Source organism: Miscanthus floridulus, chromosome 3 (assembly GCF_019320115.1).
Source record: "Miscanthus floridulus cultivar M001 chromosome 3, ASM1932011v1, whole genome shotgun sequence".
In the NCBI taxonomy this organism is placed as follows: domain Eukaryota; kingdom Viridiplantae; phylum Streptophyta; class Magnoliopsida; order Poales; family Poaceae; genus Miscanthus; species Miscanthus floridulus.
This window is the reverse complement of record NC_089582.1, coordinates 82,504,746-82,525,195: the sequence shown is the minus strand read 5'-3', so window position 1 is coordinate 82,525,195 and position 20,450 is coordinate 82,504,746. Positions and strand designations below refer to the sequence as shown.

The following is a 20,450-nucleotide window of genomic DNA, read 5'->3' as shown; positions in this document are numbered from 1 at the left end:
TAGAGTTAGGCAGATCACAGGAGAGGTTCTTTTCAGCATTTTATTCAAACTTTGGGACACTAAGAAGTCTATCAAACATCCAAATCTAGCACAAACCAGCACTCCACCACAAGGTATAAAACTTATACTAAGTCACAATCACATTTTAGAGTTTATTAACAAAACAATAACTTAATCGGCTCTAAACTTGCAATCAAGAAAAGATCGGAAATCAGGGTTTTCGACATTTTTAAGTAACCCTGTACATGGTCCGGTTTGAACCCGGCCCAAGCCAGGAACCAGACCATAGCAAACCGTACTGAGAGGCCACGTACGGGCTGGTTTGTATCGGTCCAAACCGCTTTACCCATCGATTCTTCTTTGCTGTGGACCGTCTGCACCGCCGCCGCATGCTATGAGATTATCCTCTGCTCCATTCTTTCAATTCAAGAAAAAACCAGCAAGTTTGCAAATTCAGGCAACAAACTTCATCATCCTACGCCTCACACGCTCCGTCGCTTAGCAATCGGGCGGATTCAGCGCCATGGCCACAAGCCTACAACCACGGTCTCCCACGCAAAATCCCCGAGGTCGCACGTGGTGGCGGGTCCAGGTCCTCGGAGAATTTTTTTTATTTTTAATATTTTTTATAAACTAATTTTAAATTTAACACTCTTTAATTTTTTTTAAACTAACATTTTTTATCGCGTCTATTGTCATGGCGCGGAGAAAAGCCTGTGTCACGTCATGCATGGTGGCACGACAAGAGGGGTGATGTGGCGACGACCGGGACGCTGACCGGTGACGTGACAGGGTCTGCCGCGCCATAGCCCACGGCGCGGCAGTACCTGGGGGCAGACAGAAGACCCGCCTCAATTGCAATGAACAGCGCGTCGCAGCTGAACGGCACCTGCAGCTCCGACCCCAACGTCTTCGCCTTCCTCGACCCCTCGCCGGTGGGCTTCCACAACGTCTTCTACCATGTGCTTTACTCCGACATGAGGTCGCGCAGCACGGTCGACTACTACGCGTCCAACCAGGGTGCCTTCTTCGACGATTTCGTGGCGGCGATGACCAAGCTCGGGAGGATCGGGGTCAACACGTCGGCCACCGATGGTGAGATACACCGGGACTGCCGGGTCCCGAACTAGTTGCTAGTTAATCTCGTCGACAGTGTTACCGCGACGCATTGAAACGAATATGAAGCAAAGAAATAGAGTCCGTGCGCAAGTTGACAAGTTTTGGACATAAGTTCGACATTTGTTCGACATAACCAACTAAGTTTCGGACGACATAAGTTTCGGACATAACATTTGTTCGACTGTTTCGGACGACAATATTTGTTCGACATAACCAACTAAGTCCCAGGAGTGTAAGGATCCTCGGACGCCTCTATCTCTTTGGATTTATAGGCAACACATTGGGAGTATAGCCAACGTCGGTGTGGTTGTGTTGCCAGTGCGTACGGCTCATACCCTGCAAGTATATGATTGCACGATTACTTATAATCTTTAAGATCGTTAGTTCATAGAGCCTACGTATTTAAAGAAACTACCTTTGTTACTACCTGTGAGGCTCCTTGAGTACCAAGCAGGGTACCACCTAGCTGAGACATGCCGATCTCGTCCTGCGGCCAATCGTCCCACTGGTGGTGCTGTCTGCGGAAGCCCGGGGGGTCGTTGTCGTCGTCGTCATCGTCATCCTCGGTTGTAGGGTCCTTCCCAGCGCTATGATGTGGTGATGTACGCACTGCGGAAATAGCACCTATCATCGGCTGAGAAGCGTCGGCTGGTGTCCTCAAAGAGCCAGAAGACGTGTCACCCGATCATGCCGGGACTGCCGGTTCTACCCAAGGAGTGTCCATGCAGCTCAGCTTCTGTGCTAGCTTCCTACAGCTCCGCTTCACTTTCTGCATAAATAGACGGTAAAATTAGTGCATTTCCTAAACGCATATACACTAAAGAAACATTTTTGGAACATAAAAGTTTATGTTTACCTCCACAAAAGCCTCGAGAACGCCTGGCCCTAGCCCTCTAGACTCATAAAGCCAAAACGTTGTTTCGTTGGACAGCCTTGACAATTGTGTCGTCTGGGTACAGAAACGCGGTTGGACAGTTTTAGTACACATACTTAATACCAAATGGATAACAAATTATACCATTAGAGTATCGTACCACGTATCTTTGAAGCGGGGCTCTCTGTAGTTGTGTGTCGTCCCTAGTGGCAATGTCGTACACATCTTCGATCATATCTTCCTCGTCATCCTTGTCAATCGCCTCCTCAGTGTATGGGGGTTTGATATGTGTTCTCGTAGACCTGTAAAGCCACCGTAGGTACTCATCGAAGGTGTGCTGGTCATGTAGGGGACCCGCATCAACTGACTATCGGTCCCTGTTCTGCCACAACTAGATGTACGCGTTGTGTGCCATGCGCCAATCCTTAGTCTTGTACCTCTTCTTGCGGCCATACCTGCAACAAAATGATTGTTAGTTGTACCATACACACCTCTAAATTGTAGCTTTGCTATTAATCGATAATGCACCCATGCAATTCTTGGTTGGTGGAGTAAAGCGGTGGTGGGTAGCTTGTCATTCTTCTAAACTGCCTGCAAACCTTGATGGGCAAGTGAATCTCGACCACGTGGAAGAAAATAAGAGGGACGTTACAGCGATACTCGTCTGACTCATCCCTAGTGACAGGACTCATATAGTAATTGAGCTCCGGAGTATCCCAAGGACACCAATGCCCCTGAATATTTCGTAATTGAGTTAGGTTGTGATATAGTATACATCAAACAAGATACATGCATGATAGTAAGAGAGCGTAACCTGGTGCTGTGTCAGGACATCGAGACCGTCCGTGTACTCCATATACTTACGCCTCGCATTCCCTCTAACTAACTCTGCTTGCATCTAGATATACAGAGCTATAGAGAGTATATCCTGCCCATTCCAATGTTGCATTGAACACAATAATGAATTAGCCATTAATAATTTAATCATATATAACTGCCTCAAAGAATATAGTGAACCAAAGTACTTACCGGTAAACTAGTAGCAAGGGGCCACCCAATGGGCCATCATTCCCAACACCAAACTTGAAATAGGTAGGAGCAACCCTCAAGGTTCGCATACCCTGAGGTGCGATGGCAGGCAACGCATAGCTGTCGATACGTCCATGCCAGGACTGCGCTGCCCCAGCTGTATGCCGCTATGTTATCCCACGGCTGGCGTAGTATGTCAAGGAAGATCCAGCTGATGGTGTTGCCCGAGACGTCTGGGAAGAGAAAAGCACCAAGGAAGTGCCAGAGCCACACTCTAGCGAACCTATCGATCTGAGCCTCATCAGCCTGTAGGTACAAGTAATCAAAGCGCTCTGTGATCCACGGCGACGAAACACCAGAACTTTTCCTGAAATTCACCAAAGAAAATGAGACCCGATGGCTATAGGAAAGCAATGCAAGTATTAAATAGGCTTAAATTGCTCACTTATTTTTCTTTGAAATATCGTCGTCTGGTGGAAGAAAGCCAGTGAACTGAGCCACCAGCTCCCTCCAGTGATCGTTGTCAACTATACCTGTCACTGAAAGTCCCCCCAACCAAAGGCCAAAGATAGCCTTCATGTCCTACATGGTCAAGGTCATCTCGCCGCAAGGTTGGTGGAACATGTGGGTCTCAGGCCTTCACCTGTTATAAAAATAGAACAATTGTTAGTTGCCTCAAATTTGTTATAAGAATGTTTACGTACAATTGAAAGGTCCTAATATGGCTAGAGGGGGGTGAATAGCCTATTAAAAATCTATAAATCAACTAGAGCAATTTGATTAGTATGACAAATAGCGAAAAGCAAACTTGCTCTAGCTCTATAAGGGTTGCAAGCCACCTATCCAACAATTCTAGTTACAATGATTCCTAGGCACACAACTTGCAAAGTTACTACTCACTAAAAACTCTCAATCTTGCTACTCTAAAGAGCTCCACTAGATAAACTTAAAATAACAAAACAAGCTCTTAATTCTAATTACACTAAAGAGCTTGCCACAACTAGTTTGCAAGAATATAAATGAGTGAGTAGGGTGATTATACCGCCGTGTAGAGGAGTGAACTAATCACAAGGTGAATATTAAATCAATCACTGGGAGAATACCAAATGGCAAGGGACAACCGATTTTCTCCCGAGGTTCACGTGCTTACCAACACGCTACGTCCCCGTTATGTCGACCAACACTTGGTGGTTCAGTGGCTAAGTGGTGTTGCACAAACCTCGTCCACACGATTGGACACCGCAAGAACCTACCCACAAGTGAGGTAACTCAATGACATGAGCAATCCACTAGAGTTACCTTTCGGCGCTCCGTCGGGGAAGGTACAAATCCCCTCACAATCACCGGAGATGGCCACGAACAATCACCAACTTGTGCCAATTCTCCACCGCTGCATCAAGCCATCTAGGTGGTGGCAACCATGAAGAGCAACAAGCGAAATCCGCAGCAAAACACGAACACTAAGTGCCTCTAGATGCAATCACTCAAGCAATGCACTTGGATCCTCTCCCAATCTCACAAAGATGATGAATCAATGATGAAGATGTGTGGGAGGGCTTTGGCTAAGCTCACATGGTTGCTATGTTAATGAAAATGTGTAAGAGAGTGAGCTTGAGCCGGCCATGGGGCTTAAATAGAAGCCCCCACGAAATAGAGCCGTTGGGCTCCTCACTGCACTGAACACGGGCCGACCGGACGCTCCGCTCATATTGACCGGACGTTGGACCTCAGCGTCCGGTCGTGCGATGTGCGCCACATGTCATCGGCTTCAAACGCCGATCGCCCGATTTCAACGGTCAAGTGATGACTGGACACGTCAGTTAGAAAGTGACCGGACGCTGGATCTCAGTGTCCGGTCATTTCCAGTAAGGTTCCAAATACGAATTTTCACAACTGGACGCGTCCGGTCATGCTTGACCGGACTCACCCACCATCCGGTCAGTCAATGTCTCTTCTGTGCGTCCCACGTCAGCGTATGTCAGCACTGACCGGACGCACCCTGCCAGCGTCCGGTCAAAGACCGAAACACCCACCCTCTGCTGCCACTGACCGGACGCGCCGGTCCAACCGAGACAAGCGTCCAGTCACTTGCAGTGACCTTCGTCTTTTCTGTCTAGAGCGCCGGTGGCACCGTCGGACTGTCCGCACTCTACGGGCGGACACTCCGCCGGTGAAGTTTCTAACCCTTGCTCAAATGTGCCAACCACCAAGTGTATCACCTTGTGCACATGTGTTAGCATATTTTCACAAACATTTTCAAGGGTGTTAGCACTCCACTAGATCCTAAATGCATATGCAATGAGTTAGAGCATCTAGTGGCACTTTGATAACCGCATTTCGATACGAGTTCCACCCCTCTTAATAGTACGGTTATCGATCCTAAATGTGATCACACTCGCTAAGTGTCTTGATCACTAAAACAAAATGGCTCCTACAATTTTACCTTTGCCTTGAGCCTTTTGTTTTTCTCTTTCTTCTTTTCCAAGTTTAAGCATTTGATCATCACCATGCCATCACCATCATCATGATCTTCGCCATTGCTTCATCACTTGGAGTAGTGCTACCTATCTCATAATCACTTTGATAAACTAGGTTAGCACTTAGGGTTTCATCAATTAACCAAAACCAAACTAGAGCTTTTAATCTCCCCCTTTTTGGTAATTGATGACAACCCTTTCACAAAGATATAAATGGAGATTTAATTGAATTCACGTTGCTTGCCTAAGCATATCTACCATGTGTAAAAGAATATGGACAAGTTTTATGAACTCCAAATGGTAGTAATTGCTCCCCCTACATATGTGCTAAGAGTTTGGATTGTAGCTTACACATATACTTAGATAGGAAATATATGAGTTAATTTCTACCAAATAATGCTAAGGTATATGAGATGGACCTTTGAAGCGTGATACCAACCGGAGTGCACCAATATACCATCCTTAGCACCATTAGTAACTAGACATATACAAAAACTAGAATACCCCATGAGATCAATATTACAAGTAAGGGTCTAGTTTCCATAGAATGAACATAGGTCTAGTTACTTTAGCCTATGCATGCTAGTTTTTCCTTTCAACATTCAAACCTACAACTAGCATACACCACACAAGCATGGATTTTGAAATTGAGAACTTGTACCATGCAAGCAAATATATGAAATGCACATCAAAATGCAACATACAAGTTTATGAGCTTGCTCCCCTTACTTGTGTGCATTTTTTATTGATCCCCTTACAATGTCATTTCATTTATTTGCTCCTCCTATCTTATTATCTTTGTGAATTTCTCTCTCCCTTTGTCAACAATTAGCACAAAAGGTGAGCTCAAATTATAGATAGGTTGGGGTGAAACCATGTGAAATGAGGATCATTTTCCCAATTTGGTTCAATCTAGATTACTTTACAAAAGATATTTAACTCGGTTTGATCCAAGGACAAGATTCTTCACACCTCCAAATAAGGGTTATCTTGTACCATGTTGAGTTAAACACTTATAGCTCATTTTATAGATCAAACACTAAGTTTACAAGACCACAAACATGTCATAAGCTACCACTAGATCATTTTAAACATACAAGCAATAGTGGTACCATACAAGCATCAAATTCATTTGATTTTCATGAATGAGCCTATTCAAATGTGAAATATGTCTAGATGCACTAATCATGTCCTTAGCAAGGATGTATGCCATGCCAATCAACTTTTACCTTGGATTGCTCGAAGGAGAGACATGTCATATAAATTGGGGGGGGGGGTGCATCAACACATATTGGAGGAGTCAAGTATGTTCAATTCATTCCTTAGCTTGCAAAATCTCTTCTCATCAAGTGGCTTGGTGAAGATATCGGCGAGTTGATCTTTGGTGCCCACACTCTCAATACAAATGTCCCCTTTTTGTCGGTGATCTCTTATGAAATGATGGCGGACATCAATATGCTTTGTTCTTGAATGTTGAACTGGGTTGTTGGTGAGCTTTACGGCACTCTCATTGTCACATAGCAATGGCACTTGCTTGAATTTGATTCTAAAGTCACTCAAAGTAGCCTTCATCCAAAGTAATTGAGCACAACAACTACTGGTCGAAATGTACTCCGCTTCGGCGGTTGAAAGTGCTACACTATTTTGCTTCTTTGATGACCAAGACACAAGTGATCTTCCCAATAGTTGACATATGCCCGATGTGCTCTTTCTCTCAACTTTGCATCCTGCATAATCAGAGTCTAAATATTCAATCAACTTAAATCTTGCTCCTTTGGGATACCACAATCCAACATTTTGTGTATGCTTCAAGTACCTCAATATTCTCTTTGTTGCCTTCAAATGACTTTCTCTTGGTGAGGTTTGAAATCTAGCACACATGCATACACTAAACATCACATCCGGCCTTGATGCGGTCATATAGAGTAGGCTTTCAATCATAGACCGATACATCTTTTGATCCACCATGTTGCCACTAGCATCACTATCTAAGCTTCCACTTGTCCCCATTAGTGTACTAATAGCTTTAGCATCATCCATTACAAACTTCTTAAGCATGTCCTTGATATACTTGCCTTGACTCACAAATGTGCCATTCTTCATTTGCTTGATTTGAAGACCAAGGAAGTAACTAAGCTCTCCAATCATGGACATCTCAAACTCACTTGCCATCATCTTACCAAACTCCTCACAAAAATCTTGATTTGTTGACCCAAAAATGATATCATCAACATAGATTTGCATTACAAACAAGTTATTTCCAAGCTTCTTGGTGAAGAGAGTGGTGTCAACCTTTCCCATCTTGAATCCCTTAGAGAGTAGGAAATCCTTCAATGTCTCATACCACGCTCTAGGTGCTTGTTTCAATCCATACAAAGCCTTTCTCAACTTGTAAATATGGTTGGGTTTCTTTTCATCTTCAAAACCAGGAGGTTGCTCAACATACATAAGCTCATTAATGTATCCATTGAGAAATGCACTTTTCACATCCATTTGGTACAACTTGATGTTGTGGGCACAAGCATAGGCTAACAAGATCCTAATTGCTTCCAATCTTGCAACCGAGGCATATGTTTCTCCAAAGTCAAGACCTTCAACTTGAGTGTAACCTTAAGCCACTAATCTTGCTTTGTTCCTTATTACTATCCCATCTTGATCTTGCTTATTCCGAAAGACCCACTTGGTTCCTATCATATTATGATCCTTAGGCCTCTCAACTAACTCCCATACTTAGTTTCTCGTGAAGTTGTTTAGCTCTTCATGCATAGCATTGACCCAATCAACATCTTTTAAAGCTTCATCTATCTTCTTTGGTTCAATAGATGACACAAATGAGAAATGCTCACAAAATGAAGCCAATCTTGATCTAGTTTGCACATCTCTTGAAATATCATCAATGATGGTATCGAATGGATGATCTCTTGCAACATTGGTTGGTTAGAGCATTTGCATTTGATTGCTTGCATTAGATTGATTACTTGGTTGAGATGATGAACTAGCCACTTGTTGTTGATCTTGCACTTTGTCATGACTAGTACTTCCTTGAACTTGATCATGAGAACCACTAGCTTGCACATTTGAGTTAGAGAGCACTTGATTCTTATCATCTTCAACATCAATCACCTCTCTAGGCCTTATATCACCAATGTCCATGCTCTTCATTGCATTGACCAATTAAGTGCCTCTTACATCATCTAGATTCTCATCTTCCTCTTGGGAACCATTTGTTTCATCAAATTCCACATCATGAACCTCCTCAAGAGTACCACTAGCCAAATTCTAAACTCTATAAGCCTTGCTAGTAGTGGAGTAACCAAGCAAGAAATCTTCATCACATTTCTTTTCAAATTTCTCAATCTAGTGCCTTTCTTCAATATGTAGCATTTACAACCAAAAACCCAAAAGTATGCTATGTTGGGCTTTCTTCCATTCAAAAGCTCATAAGGTGTCTTCTCCATCATGGGGTGATAATAGAGACGGTTGCTATAATAGCAAGCCGTGTTGATTGCTTCGGCCCAAAATAAATGACTCACATTATACTCACTCAACATTGATCTTGCCATGTCAATCAAAGTTCTATTCTTCCTTTCAACTAAGCCATTTGATTGAGGAGTGTATTTGGCCGAGAATTGATGTCTAATTTCAAATTCATCACATAACTCATCAATTCTAGTGTTCTTGAACTCACTTCCATTGTCACTTCTAACTTTGTTGATTGTTGTTTCAAACTCATTGTGAATACCCTTGACAAAAGATTTGAATGTTGCAAACATATCACTCTTGTCACCAAGAAAGAAGACCCATGTATATCTAGTGAAATCATCCACAATCACAAATCCATATTTGTTTCCTCCAATGCTAGTGTATGTGGTTGGTCCAAACAAGTCCATATGCACTAGCTCAAATGCCTTAGATGTGCTCATCATACTCTTCTTAGGATGTGTGTTACCAACTTGCTTTCTAGCTTGACATGCACTACATAGCTTATCTTTCTCAAAAGTGACATCTTTCAAGCCTCTAACTAAGTCATGCTTGATTAACTTGTTTAATTGTTTTATTCCAACATGACCAAGCCTTCTATGCCATAACCAACCCATGCTAGACTTAGTGATCAAACATGTTGACAATTGAGCTTCTCTAGCATTGAAATCAACCAAGTATAGATTCTCATATCTAAATCCTTTGAATATCAAGTTAGAGCCTTCTACACTTATAATCTCTACATCATCCACACCAAATATGCACTTGAAACCAAGATCACACAATTGAGCTACTGATAATAGGTTGAAGTTCAAGCTCTCTACTAGTAGCACATTGGAGATGCTCAAATCATTGGATATTGCAATCTTACCAAGCCCTTTAACCTTGCCTTTGCCATTGTCACAAAATGTGATACTATCAATCCTATTGCTCTTGTTTTCATTAATTGAATTAAACATTCTTGGATCACCGGTCATATGTTGTATGCACCCACTATCAAGCACCCAATGCCTTCCTCCGGCTTTATAATTGACCTACAAAAGAAGATCAATTCTTTTTTGGTACCCAAACTTGCTTGGGTCCTTGAAGGTTAGTTACCAAGGTCTTTGGTACCCAAATGGCCTTCTTCTTTGGGCCCACAATTGGTGTACCAATGAATTTAGCCTTCACACCGTTGGCACCCTTAACAAGCATATAACAAGAATCAAATTTAATTGATGATACATTAGGTATCTTGTTCTTGTTAATTTTGCAATATTGCTCTATATGCCCAACTTGCTTGCATCTATTGCAAAACCGACCATTGCCCTTCACAAAGCTAGCTTTGGGAGTGACAAAGGCCACCTTGCCTTTCTTAGGGGTATAGTCTAATCCCTCTTTGTTGAGAGAAAACCTTTGGCTACCCAAGCACTTTAGCAAGCGGGCATCTCCACCATAGGCATTGCCTAAGGCACGAGTGAGCTCACTCACCTCCTTCTTGAGGGTCTCATTTTTCACTTTTAGTGAGTTTTCACAAGTGAGACCATCACTCAAGGGTGAAGTGGAAGTGGTAGTGCTACAAAAAGTGTTAGTGGGAGCAACAAAAATAGATTCATCAATAAGATCACATGTTAGTCCCACATCACATGATATGATCACTTGCTCCTTCTTGGCTTCCTCCACTTTGACTTGCTCAATGAGAGAGGAGTGAGCCTTTTTAAGCTTAGAGTGAGCTTTGACAAGCTTCTCATGGGCTTCCATTAGCCTCTCATGAGTAGCATTGAGCTCATCAAAGGATTGCTCAAGAAATTTTACTTTCTTGCGCAATTCTTTGTACTCCTTTCTCTTCATCTCATTGCAAGCGTGCACTTGCTCACACATGTCCAAGAGCTCCTCCTTGGTGTACTCCTCCTCCTCATCATCATCATCATTATCATTCCTACAAGAGTCACTTTCACATTCATCATCATCACTCTCATCATATTTTACCTTGGTAGTCTTTGCCATGAGACATGTCGATGGAGTGTCGAAGATGGAGAGCTTCTTGTTGATGGCGATGCTTGCTAGTGCTCTCTTGATAGATTTCTTGTCATCATCACTAGAGCTATCACCATCCGAGGAACCATCACTATCCCAAGTGACTACATAGCCTCCACCCTTCTTCTTTTGGAAGGTCATTCTCTTCTCCTTCTCCTTTTCATTCTTATCTTTCTTGTGCTTCTTCTCATCTTCATCATTATCACTATTGCAGGGACAATTTGCTACAACATGATTAGGGCTCTTGCAATTGTAGCATCTTCTCACATACTCTTTGCTCTTGGTGTGATCTCTTCTCTTTCTTGCACCATAGCCCTTCTTCTTCATGAATTTTCCCATCTTGCGGACAAAGAGGGCCATAGCTTCATCATCAATATCACTAAGATCATCATCATCGCTTGATTCTTTCTTGGACTTGCCCTTGTTCTTGGATGATGATGAGCTAGCCTTGAATGCTATACTCTTCTTCTTCTTGTCTTCTTCTTCCTTCTTGTCATCCTTGTCATCCCCCTCCCTTTCCATACGGTATGTCTCTTGGGTCATGACATCACCTAGTACTTAGGGGTAATCTCCTTCAATCCTCCTCTTATGATGAGCAATCTCAACATCTCAAATCTTGGAGGTAGGCACATCAAGAACCAATGAGAGACATCATCATCCTTGATCTTCTCTCCTAATGCCTTCAAATCATTGACAATCACTTGCAAACGATGGAACATCTTCGGAATGCTCTCATCTTCCTTTATCTTGAAACTTGTCAATTTATCCTTGAGGATATACAATTTGGCACTATTCACCGCCGGTGTGTCCTCATATGTTTCCTCCAATCTCTTCCACACCTCATTTGCTCTTTCACAATCCTTGATTTGCTCAAACACCTTGGAATCAATGGCATTGTATGTGGTGTTGAGAGCCATTATATTACATTGCTTGTTGACCTTATCTTGGTTGGTGGGATCATCGGGATCAATGATAGCATAGTCATTCTCGGTCACTTCTCATACTTGATCATTGATTGAACCAAGATACATCCTCATCTTTCTCTTCCAATAATCATAGCATGTGCCATCAAAGAATGGTGGTTTGCTCCCCATATGGTTGAACACAACTTGAGCCATAATTTGACACCGAGGTTGTTAAGCCTTCAATCAAATGGTGACCACGGCTCCGATACCACTTGAAAGGTCCTAATATGGCTAGAGGGGGTGAATAGCCTATTTAAAAATCTACAAATTAACTAGAGCAATTTGATTAGTATGACAAATAGCGAAAAACAAACTTGCTCTAGCTCTACAAGGGTTGCAAGCCACCTATCCAATAATTCTAGTTGCAATGATTCCTAGGCACACAACTTGCAAAGTTACTACTCACTATGAGCTCTCAATCTTGCTACTCTAAAGAGCTCCACTAGATGAACTTAAAATAACAAAGCAAGCTCTCAATTCTAATTACACTAAAGAGCTTGCCACAACTAGTTTGCAAGAATATAAATGAGTGAGTAGGGTGATTATACCACCGTGTAGAGGAGTGAACCAATCACAAGGTGAATATTAAATCAATTACTGGGAGAATACCAAATGGCAAGAGACAACCGATTTTCTCCTGAGGTTCACGTGCTTGCCAACACGCTACGTCCCCATTGTGTCGACCAACACTTGGTGGTTCGGCGGCTAAGAGGTGTTGCACAAACCTCGTCCACACAATTGGACACCGCAATAACCTACCCATAAGTGTGGTAACTCAATGACACGAGCAATCCACTAGAGTTACCTTTTGGTGCTCCATCAGGGAAGGTACAAATCTCCTCACAATCACTGAAGATGGCCACAAACAATCAGCAACTCATGCCAATCCTCCACCACTACACCAAGCCATCTAGGTGGTGGCAACCACTAAGAGCAACAAGCAAAATCTGCAGTAAAACACAAACATCAAGTGCCTCTAGATGCAATCACTCAAGCAATGCACTTGCATCCTCTCCCAATCTCACAAAGATGATGAATCAATGATGAAGATGTGTGGAAGGGCTTTGGCTAAGCTCACAAGGTTGCTATGTCAATGAAAATGTGCAAGAGAGTGAGCTTGAGCCAGCCATGGGGCTTAAATAGAAGCCCCCATGAAATAGAGCCGTTGGGCTCCTTACTGCACTGAACACGGGCCGACCGGATGCTCTGCTCATATTTATCAGACGTTGGACCTCAGCGTCTGGTCGTGTGATGTGCACCACGTGTCATCGGCTTCAAACGCCGATCGCCCGATTTCAACGGTCAAGTGATGACCGAACGCGTCAGTTAGAAAGTGACTGGACGCTGGATCTCAGTGTCCGATCGTTTCCAGTAAGGTTCCAAATGCGAATTTTCACGACCGGACGCGTTCGGTCATGCTCGACCGGACTCACCCAACATCCGGTCAGTCAATGTCTCTTCTATGCGTCCCACATCAGCGTATGTCAGCACTGACCGGACGCACCCTGCCAGTGTCCGGTCACTTTTAGCGCCAGCGTCCGATCGAAGACCGAAACACCCGCCCTCTACTGCCACTGACCGAACACGCCGGTCCAACCGAGACAAGCGTCCAGTCACTTGTAGTGACCTTTGTCTTTTCTGTCTAGGGCGCCGATGGCACCGTCGGACTGTTCGTACTCTACGGGCAGACACTCCACCGGTGAAGTTTCTAACCCTTGCTCAAATGTGCCAACCACCAAGTGTATCACCTTGTGCACATGTGTTAGCATATTTTCACAAACATTTTCAAGGGTGTTAGCACTCCACTAGATCCTAAATGCATATGCAATGAGTTAGAGCATCTAGTGGCACTTTGATAACCTCATTTCGATACGAGTTCCACCCCTCTTAATAGTACGGCTATCGATCCTAAATGTGATCACACTCGCTAAGTGTCTCGATCACTAAAACAAAATGGCTCCTACAATTTTACCTTTGCCTTGAGCCTTTTGTTTTTCTCTTTCTTCTTTTCCAAGTTTAAGCATTTGATCATCACCATGCCATCACCATTGTCATGATCTTCGCCATTACTTCATCACTTAGAGTAGTGCTACCTATCTCATAATCACTTTGATAAACTAGGTTAGCACTTAGGGTTTCATCAATTAACCAAAACCAAACTAGAGCTTTCAACAATGAAGGCACTCGCACCTGTCTATAGCTACAGTAAGTAGTGCTGGGTCAAGGGGCGGAAGACCGTAGTTGACAACACGGACAAGCTCGAGGAAGCCAGCACATCGTATGTACAGCGTGTAACGCTCGTCCCACTGGTGCGTCCTGGTGTGCGTGCGGGGCCTCAAAGGAGGCAAGGGCACCTCTGCATCAGTGTCACTCAAGATGTGTGCTCGGTGCAGCTTGTCGTACTCCACCTCAAGAAGAGGGTACAACGGGTGCTGCGTGGGAGGGTCCATCCTGTTACAAATTGATAAACAAAGGGTTAGAGTATTCAAATTAACAATATTCAAATTAACATTATGTAACATTGCAAAATTTGAACAACTTGTTATGCAATAGGAACACAATATGAAAGAACATGTATATATTCAAAGTAACATTAACAGACATATTAAACAACTTCACGAAAAATAAGCAACTTCTATGTATGGACCTGCTGTCCACCATTGTTTCTTATTAAATTATTACAATAGCTTGTCTGCATCTGCTAAAGTAGCTCATTATAATTTTAACCTAGGGATGAGTATCCCAGTATAAGATGAATTGAATGAAAACTATCATATGTGTCATACTTAGTCCTATACTTTATACTGATATGTCTAAAAATACAAGTTGTCTACTTTTTTCGCACAATGTTATGATGGACTCATAGCTGTACGATATCGACGATGTTGTGCATGATTTTGGAAGTTCTAGTGCTTTCAATATATGCTTGAGTAAAATGATCATTTGGATTAATATTTCCATGAAAGAAAACAAGCATATAACAATTTAAATCATAAAAACTCAACCAACCAAATTTATCGCTATATTTATGTATGTCTAGTGCACAAAAAACACATAAATAGATTTATATTTCACGTGTCTTTTAATTAGACATTTGTTTTCGCTATAATTAATAATACATTGTAAGAAAATTAACAATTAGAGTATATAAATAATGACACAATGTAAGATAAATTAATGGCTAAAGTATATTTTAAAAGAATCTCTCAATCTCATAGCTAACGATTAATATAAAGGGGTAGTGAAGGTATGAGGGTTTTGATTATGAAGAAATCGGCGCCAAATTTCACCTCAATAAGGGTTGAACTGCAGTGAGGGCATCCGTGTCGTGCTGGCATTTGTGGCATGGCAGGCGCGGCGGCGACGGCGCTGCGGGCAGGAGGGCAGGTAGGAGGGAGGGTAGGTGGCTCGTGGGCAGGCGGGAGGGAGGGTGGCTCACGGGCGTTATTTATCTAGTCCTATCGCGTCGTAGGCTACGATGCATCACTGTTGCGCCAAGATCAGTGGCGCGGCAGCACCTGCCACACCACCGGTCAGCGCCCCGGTCGTCGCCACGTCACCCCTCTCGCCATGCCACCATGCATGGTGCGGCACAGGCTTTTTGCCACGCCATGGCAATAGGCACAGCCAAAAGTGTTAGTTTTAAAAAAAATTAAACAGTGTTAGATTTAAAATTAGTTTTAAAAAATGTTAAAAAAAAATCTCCTCGGAGAACATGCTCTGACACATCATGCCAACGAGCAGTGCAAACACACAGCGCGTGACACGGCCACCGCCGAGTGAAATTTTTGCATTTTGGTCCCTTTTGAAAACATTTTTTACAAAAAGACCTATGCCAAAACGTTTGCTGAAAATATATCATTTTTAGGCGTCTTAGAACATGACGCCAAGGTATGAGGGTCGGCGTCGACTGACATGACGCCGAGGTCTTGTCACGTCATGGACGACCCTGGTCGACGGCGACACGGTGGCGCATGGGGTCCGAGATGTCGGCATTGTGTCAACCAACGCCATAGGCCCAACCTTGGCGCGGTGGGACTACACGCCGAGCTATTGGCACCATCCGGCGCGTGGCCTAGGCGGCCCAACAATGCTTCGTGGCCCAATAGCTTGGCACAGGGTCACTTAACGCTGAGCCACCAGACTCAGCGCGACCTGACTCAACGCCGAGGTCTGGACTCTTGAAGCGGCGCTGCGGCCCCCTTCTTCTTCCTCCCTCCATTCTGAAAGCGCTGGCTCTACTCTCTATTCGTCTCCCCCACGGCCCCCACGAAACCCTAACCCCCAAATGTGACCCTAGGTGCCCGGATCTCGTCTCCCAAAGCTTCCTCGAGGTAATTGTCCCTCCTCTCCTCCAATCTATCTATGTAGATGTGCTTGCATTGTCTCTAATCATGTGGAATCATGGGTGTATGGTGTTTTGGTATATGTGTATTTGCATTTGCAAAATGTATGGCTTAGGTTGATTGAGTGCATTGTTGTTTAACTATTTTATGTGCTGAACATGTTAGGTTAGTTTGGTTTCTAGTTATTTTGGTCATTAGGGTTCTTTGTTTATTGTAGGTGTCATTAGGGTTAGTTATTTGTTGGTCATTAGGGTTAGTATGTATTTTAGTTATTTGTTGGTCATTAGATTTCAATTTTTTATGACTAGAAATGATTATGTTGTTGGGGTTGAAAAAGATGAAATGATATATTTTAGTTTCTACTTATTGGATTGAAACTCGCATGATATATTGATATGTGACACTACTTGTTGTGTGATGGCTATAGATGGATAAATTAGTGAGGTTGCATCATGGAGGCCATATTATTAGGACAAGAGATGATAGTTTGGAATTTCTGGACATGTGTGAGGAGTTGTTGATTTTTTCTGAAACACCATCTTTGACCCAGTTAGTGGAGCGAGTGAAGATTAAGTTAGGCTAGAATGAAGGAGACGTGCATGTTCAATTTGAAGGTGTCATAGATGTTGGGTCGTCGAAGGGTCCTCGGATCAAGCGGTTGCTCAAAATTACAAGCGAGTCTGAATGGAATGATTACAAGGCAGTTGTATTGGCCTCAGAAGTGCGATCTTTGGATTTAGTAGTAAGTAAGGAGTCTGGCTTAGGAAATGATAACTTCGAAGCATGCCCATCTTCCCCTGCTCACATAGGTTATGGTCCTTTGTCTGAAGAAGAAATACTTGTCACACAACTAGGCTACGGTGGTGGTGAAGTGTTTGGATCGCTCGAGCGTGATGGAGGTTGGTATGAGGGCGGTCGAGATGAGGAGGAGAATGTGGTTGCTGATGGTGAGGGCAATCATGATAGTGATGAAGAGGATGCTGATTATGTAATTGGTGATGTAGAAGAAGGTTTGGACGACGCTAGCGGAGACTTTTCTATTGAGGATGAGCTTAGTGATGAAGATGATCTTAGTGGTGAAGAAGACTTTGGTGATGCTAGGGCTACAAACCATTTTGACATGGAGATAGCTGGAGATGATGAATCCTTCGTAGAGGAGATAGCCAAAGACTCTGATGACGATCGCCCTGTTGGTCGTCTTAATTTTAGGGAAATAGAGATATTGTCTAGGGTCTTGCCTTGGAGAGATCCACTAGTTGGTGATTCCAAGGACCTTAGCCATGGTCACAGGGTAGTAGCTGATGGTGGGCCAAGTGATACAACAGTGCCTGATGTTAGCGGTTGCCTTATCATACGGAAGGGCATATTGTTTTCTACCATGGATGAGTTGAAAACATGGTTGCAAGAGTACTCCATTGTACACAACCGACCTTTTAGGGTCATCAATTCATTCAAGGAGAAGAGGTACACTGTTGCTTGTGAAGAACAACAGTGTGGTTGGAGAGCATGTGCTAGGAAGATGAAGGCAGGCAAATGGAAGATTACCTCAATGAAGCAACCACATGTTTGTGCCACTGCTAAGGCAGAAGAGAACCATCTGCAGCTCAATTCTAGGTTCATTGCAAGACAGTTATGCCCCATGGTGAAGCATATGCCAACCACTATAGTGTCTGCGTTGGTTGAGATCATCTTCCAATGGTACAATTACTATGTCAAGTATGGAAAAGCATGGAGGGCAAAGCAACGTGCACTAGAAATAATATTTGGAAATTGGGAAGAAGCTTATGAGCGCCTCCCTATAATGTTGAACGCAATGAGGGTTGTAAATCCTGTGATGCACTTCGAGTATTTACCTAAGGAGGGTGAAACAAGGAATGGTAGCCAGGTATTTGGAAGGGCCTTTTGGGCGTTCGGGCAGAGCATCAAAGCATTCAAGCATTGCAGGCCCATCGTCTCAATTGACGGGACCTTTCTTATAGGGAAATTTGAAGGCACAATGCTTGTTTGTATTGGGACAGATGCAGAAGACCAGCTTGTGCCATTGGCCTTTGCAATTGTTCAGAAGGAGGACACGGATAGTTGGTGTTGGTTTCTCAGGCTAGTAAGACAAGTGGTAATTGGTCTGGGACGTGATGTTTGTGTGATATCCAATAGGCATGCTGGCATTCTGAATGTCGTAGAACAAGAGATTCCTGGTTACGGCCAAATACATCACCGGTGGTTCACCAGACACCTTGCTCAGAATCTTATAAGGTGTGATCACACAAAGGACAACTTCAAATTATTTGAGGAGGTTTGTAGGCAAGAAGAGGTTCAATTATTTGAAGACAAGCTAGATGCCCTGAAGTTAGCCACAAATGTTGATGGCAGGTAATTCTTGAGCGAGTTGATGGCGTCGAAGGATAAGTGGTCACTTGCATATGACATCGGAGGTTGGAGATGGGGCTTCATGACTAGTAACATGGCAGGGATGTTCAATAGCCTTCTAAGAGGTTGTTGTGGTCTGCCTGTGACTGCTATTGCCTCATTCACCTTCTACAAGTTGAATGCTTGGTTCGTTTTGAGGAAGAAGCATGCAAGGTCTCTATGGACAGCAGGCAAAGCTTGGCCACTTTTAGCATCTCCAGAGCTAGCTTTCTCAAAGAAAAAGTCTAAACGATAGAAGGGTTCATGTTTCAATCCGATCAACCATGGATATGAGATTCTAGAGGGTGGTGGAACTAACATTGGTGGTGAAAACTGGGGTGCTCAAAAATATAAAGTAGTGATCAATGAGAACAAGTGTACATGTGGAAAACCGACCATATACCATAGGCCTTGCTCCCACATGATTACATCCTATCGCCTTAAACGTGTTGATGCTGAGGTCACTCCCCGTATGGCCGTAGAGTTCTCTTTGAGGAACCTAATGAGCACCTAGAATCCTCAGTTCGAGCCATTTCTTGATGAGAGCCAATGGCCTACTTATGATGGCCCCAAGTATGTGGCTGATCTTGGTTTACTCTGGAAGAGTAGAGGACCTAGGCAGTGGAAGCGGTTCAGGATGGACATGGACCGAGCCACGAAAGGTAGATCAACCACGAGTAAGGTTGGGACATATTTTGTAGAGGACACCCAAAAGAGTCGTTGCTCTGGTTGCCATAAGACGGGCCATAATAAGAGAAAATGTCCTGAACTACTTAGACAACAGGTATCCACCAAGCTAGCTACTTGAATTGCTTTGTGTAATAGTGCATTGGTTTACTTTTATTTTTTTATTATTATGTTACTTGGTACCACATATACATGCTTTAACTTATACTAATGCTTTGGCATTCCTTATGTTGCAGGATGGATCGGTTCCCCCTTCTTGATCCAAGGTTCGATGAGCACCACCGGGCTCGGAGGATCGAGAACGGAGAGGTATATTCAATAATTCATATGAAACAGTGCATTGTTCATCTTTTGCTCTATAGTCCATGCTCTTTATAAAGTGACATGAACTAATACTTTTTCAAGCTTGTCTTTTTTTGTAGGTTTTGAATGTGCTGAGGCCAATGACACATGAGGCCTCTACGACCATGGTCTACGACGACACGCCCCTCCTGAAGCTGGCGAACCTTGCTACCATTGCTCGTGTTTGTCGTCGAGGCACGCCACCTTTCAACCCAGCGGCGCTAATGGCGTTGATAGATCGGTGGCGTCCGGAGACACACAGCTTTCACCTACCGTGCGGGAAGATGACGGTCACTCTCGAGGATGTTGCCATGATCCTTGGAGTCAAAATCTGAGAATTCCCAGTGACAGGAGACACAGAGTCTGAAGGATGGCAGCAGCGGGTTGAGCACTTCTTGGGACGTCCCCTAGCGGCAGTTGAGGCTGGCAAGAAATAGCGCAGCAGTGGGGTGTCCCTGAGGTGGCTTCGTCAGCAGTTTTGGGAGTGCCCACCCAACGTAGACACCCAGACTATGACATACTACTGTCGGGCCTATGTCTTGCACATGTTTGGTACGGTTCTCTTCCCTGACGGCACTGGAGACACGGCGTCCTGGATGTACATCCCGTGCCTTTGGAACTAGGAGGATGCCGGCAATACGAGTTGGGGCTCGACTATACTTGCCTTCCTATACCATCAGCTTTGCGAGGCTTGCCGCCGTCCTGGAGG

The 20,450-nt window shown here is 43.7% G+C and overlaps 1 protein-coding gene across 1 annotated transcript; it reads left to right on the top strand.

Annotated features, from left to right (window-relative positions):
- Positions 1-3,608: 3,608 nt before the first annotated feature.
- On the top strand, positions 3,609-18,521 carry LOC136543941 (uncharacterized; the record flags this gene model as incomplete). The annotated part of the gene is made up of 3 exons (XM_066536252.1): positions 3,609-3,633; positions 17,116-17,294; positions 17,667-18,521. Coding segments are annotated over exons 1-3 (1,059 nt in total), but the record flags the coding sequence as incomplete, so codon positions are not given.
- Between the last annotated feature and the right edge of the window lie 1,929 nt (positions 18,522-20,450).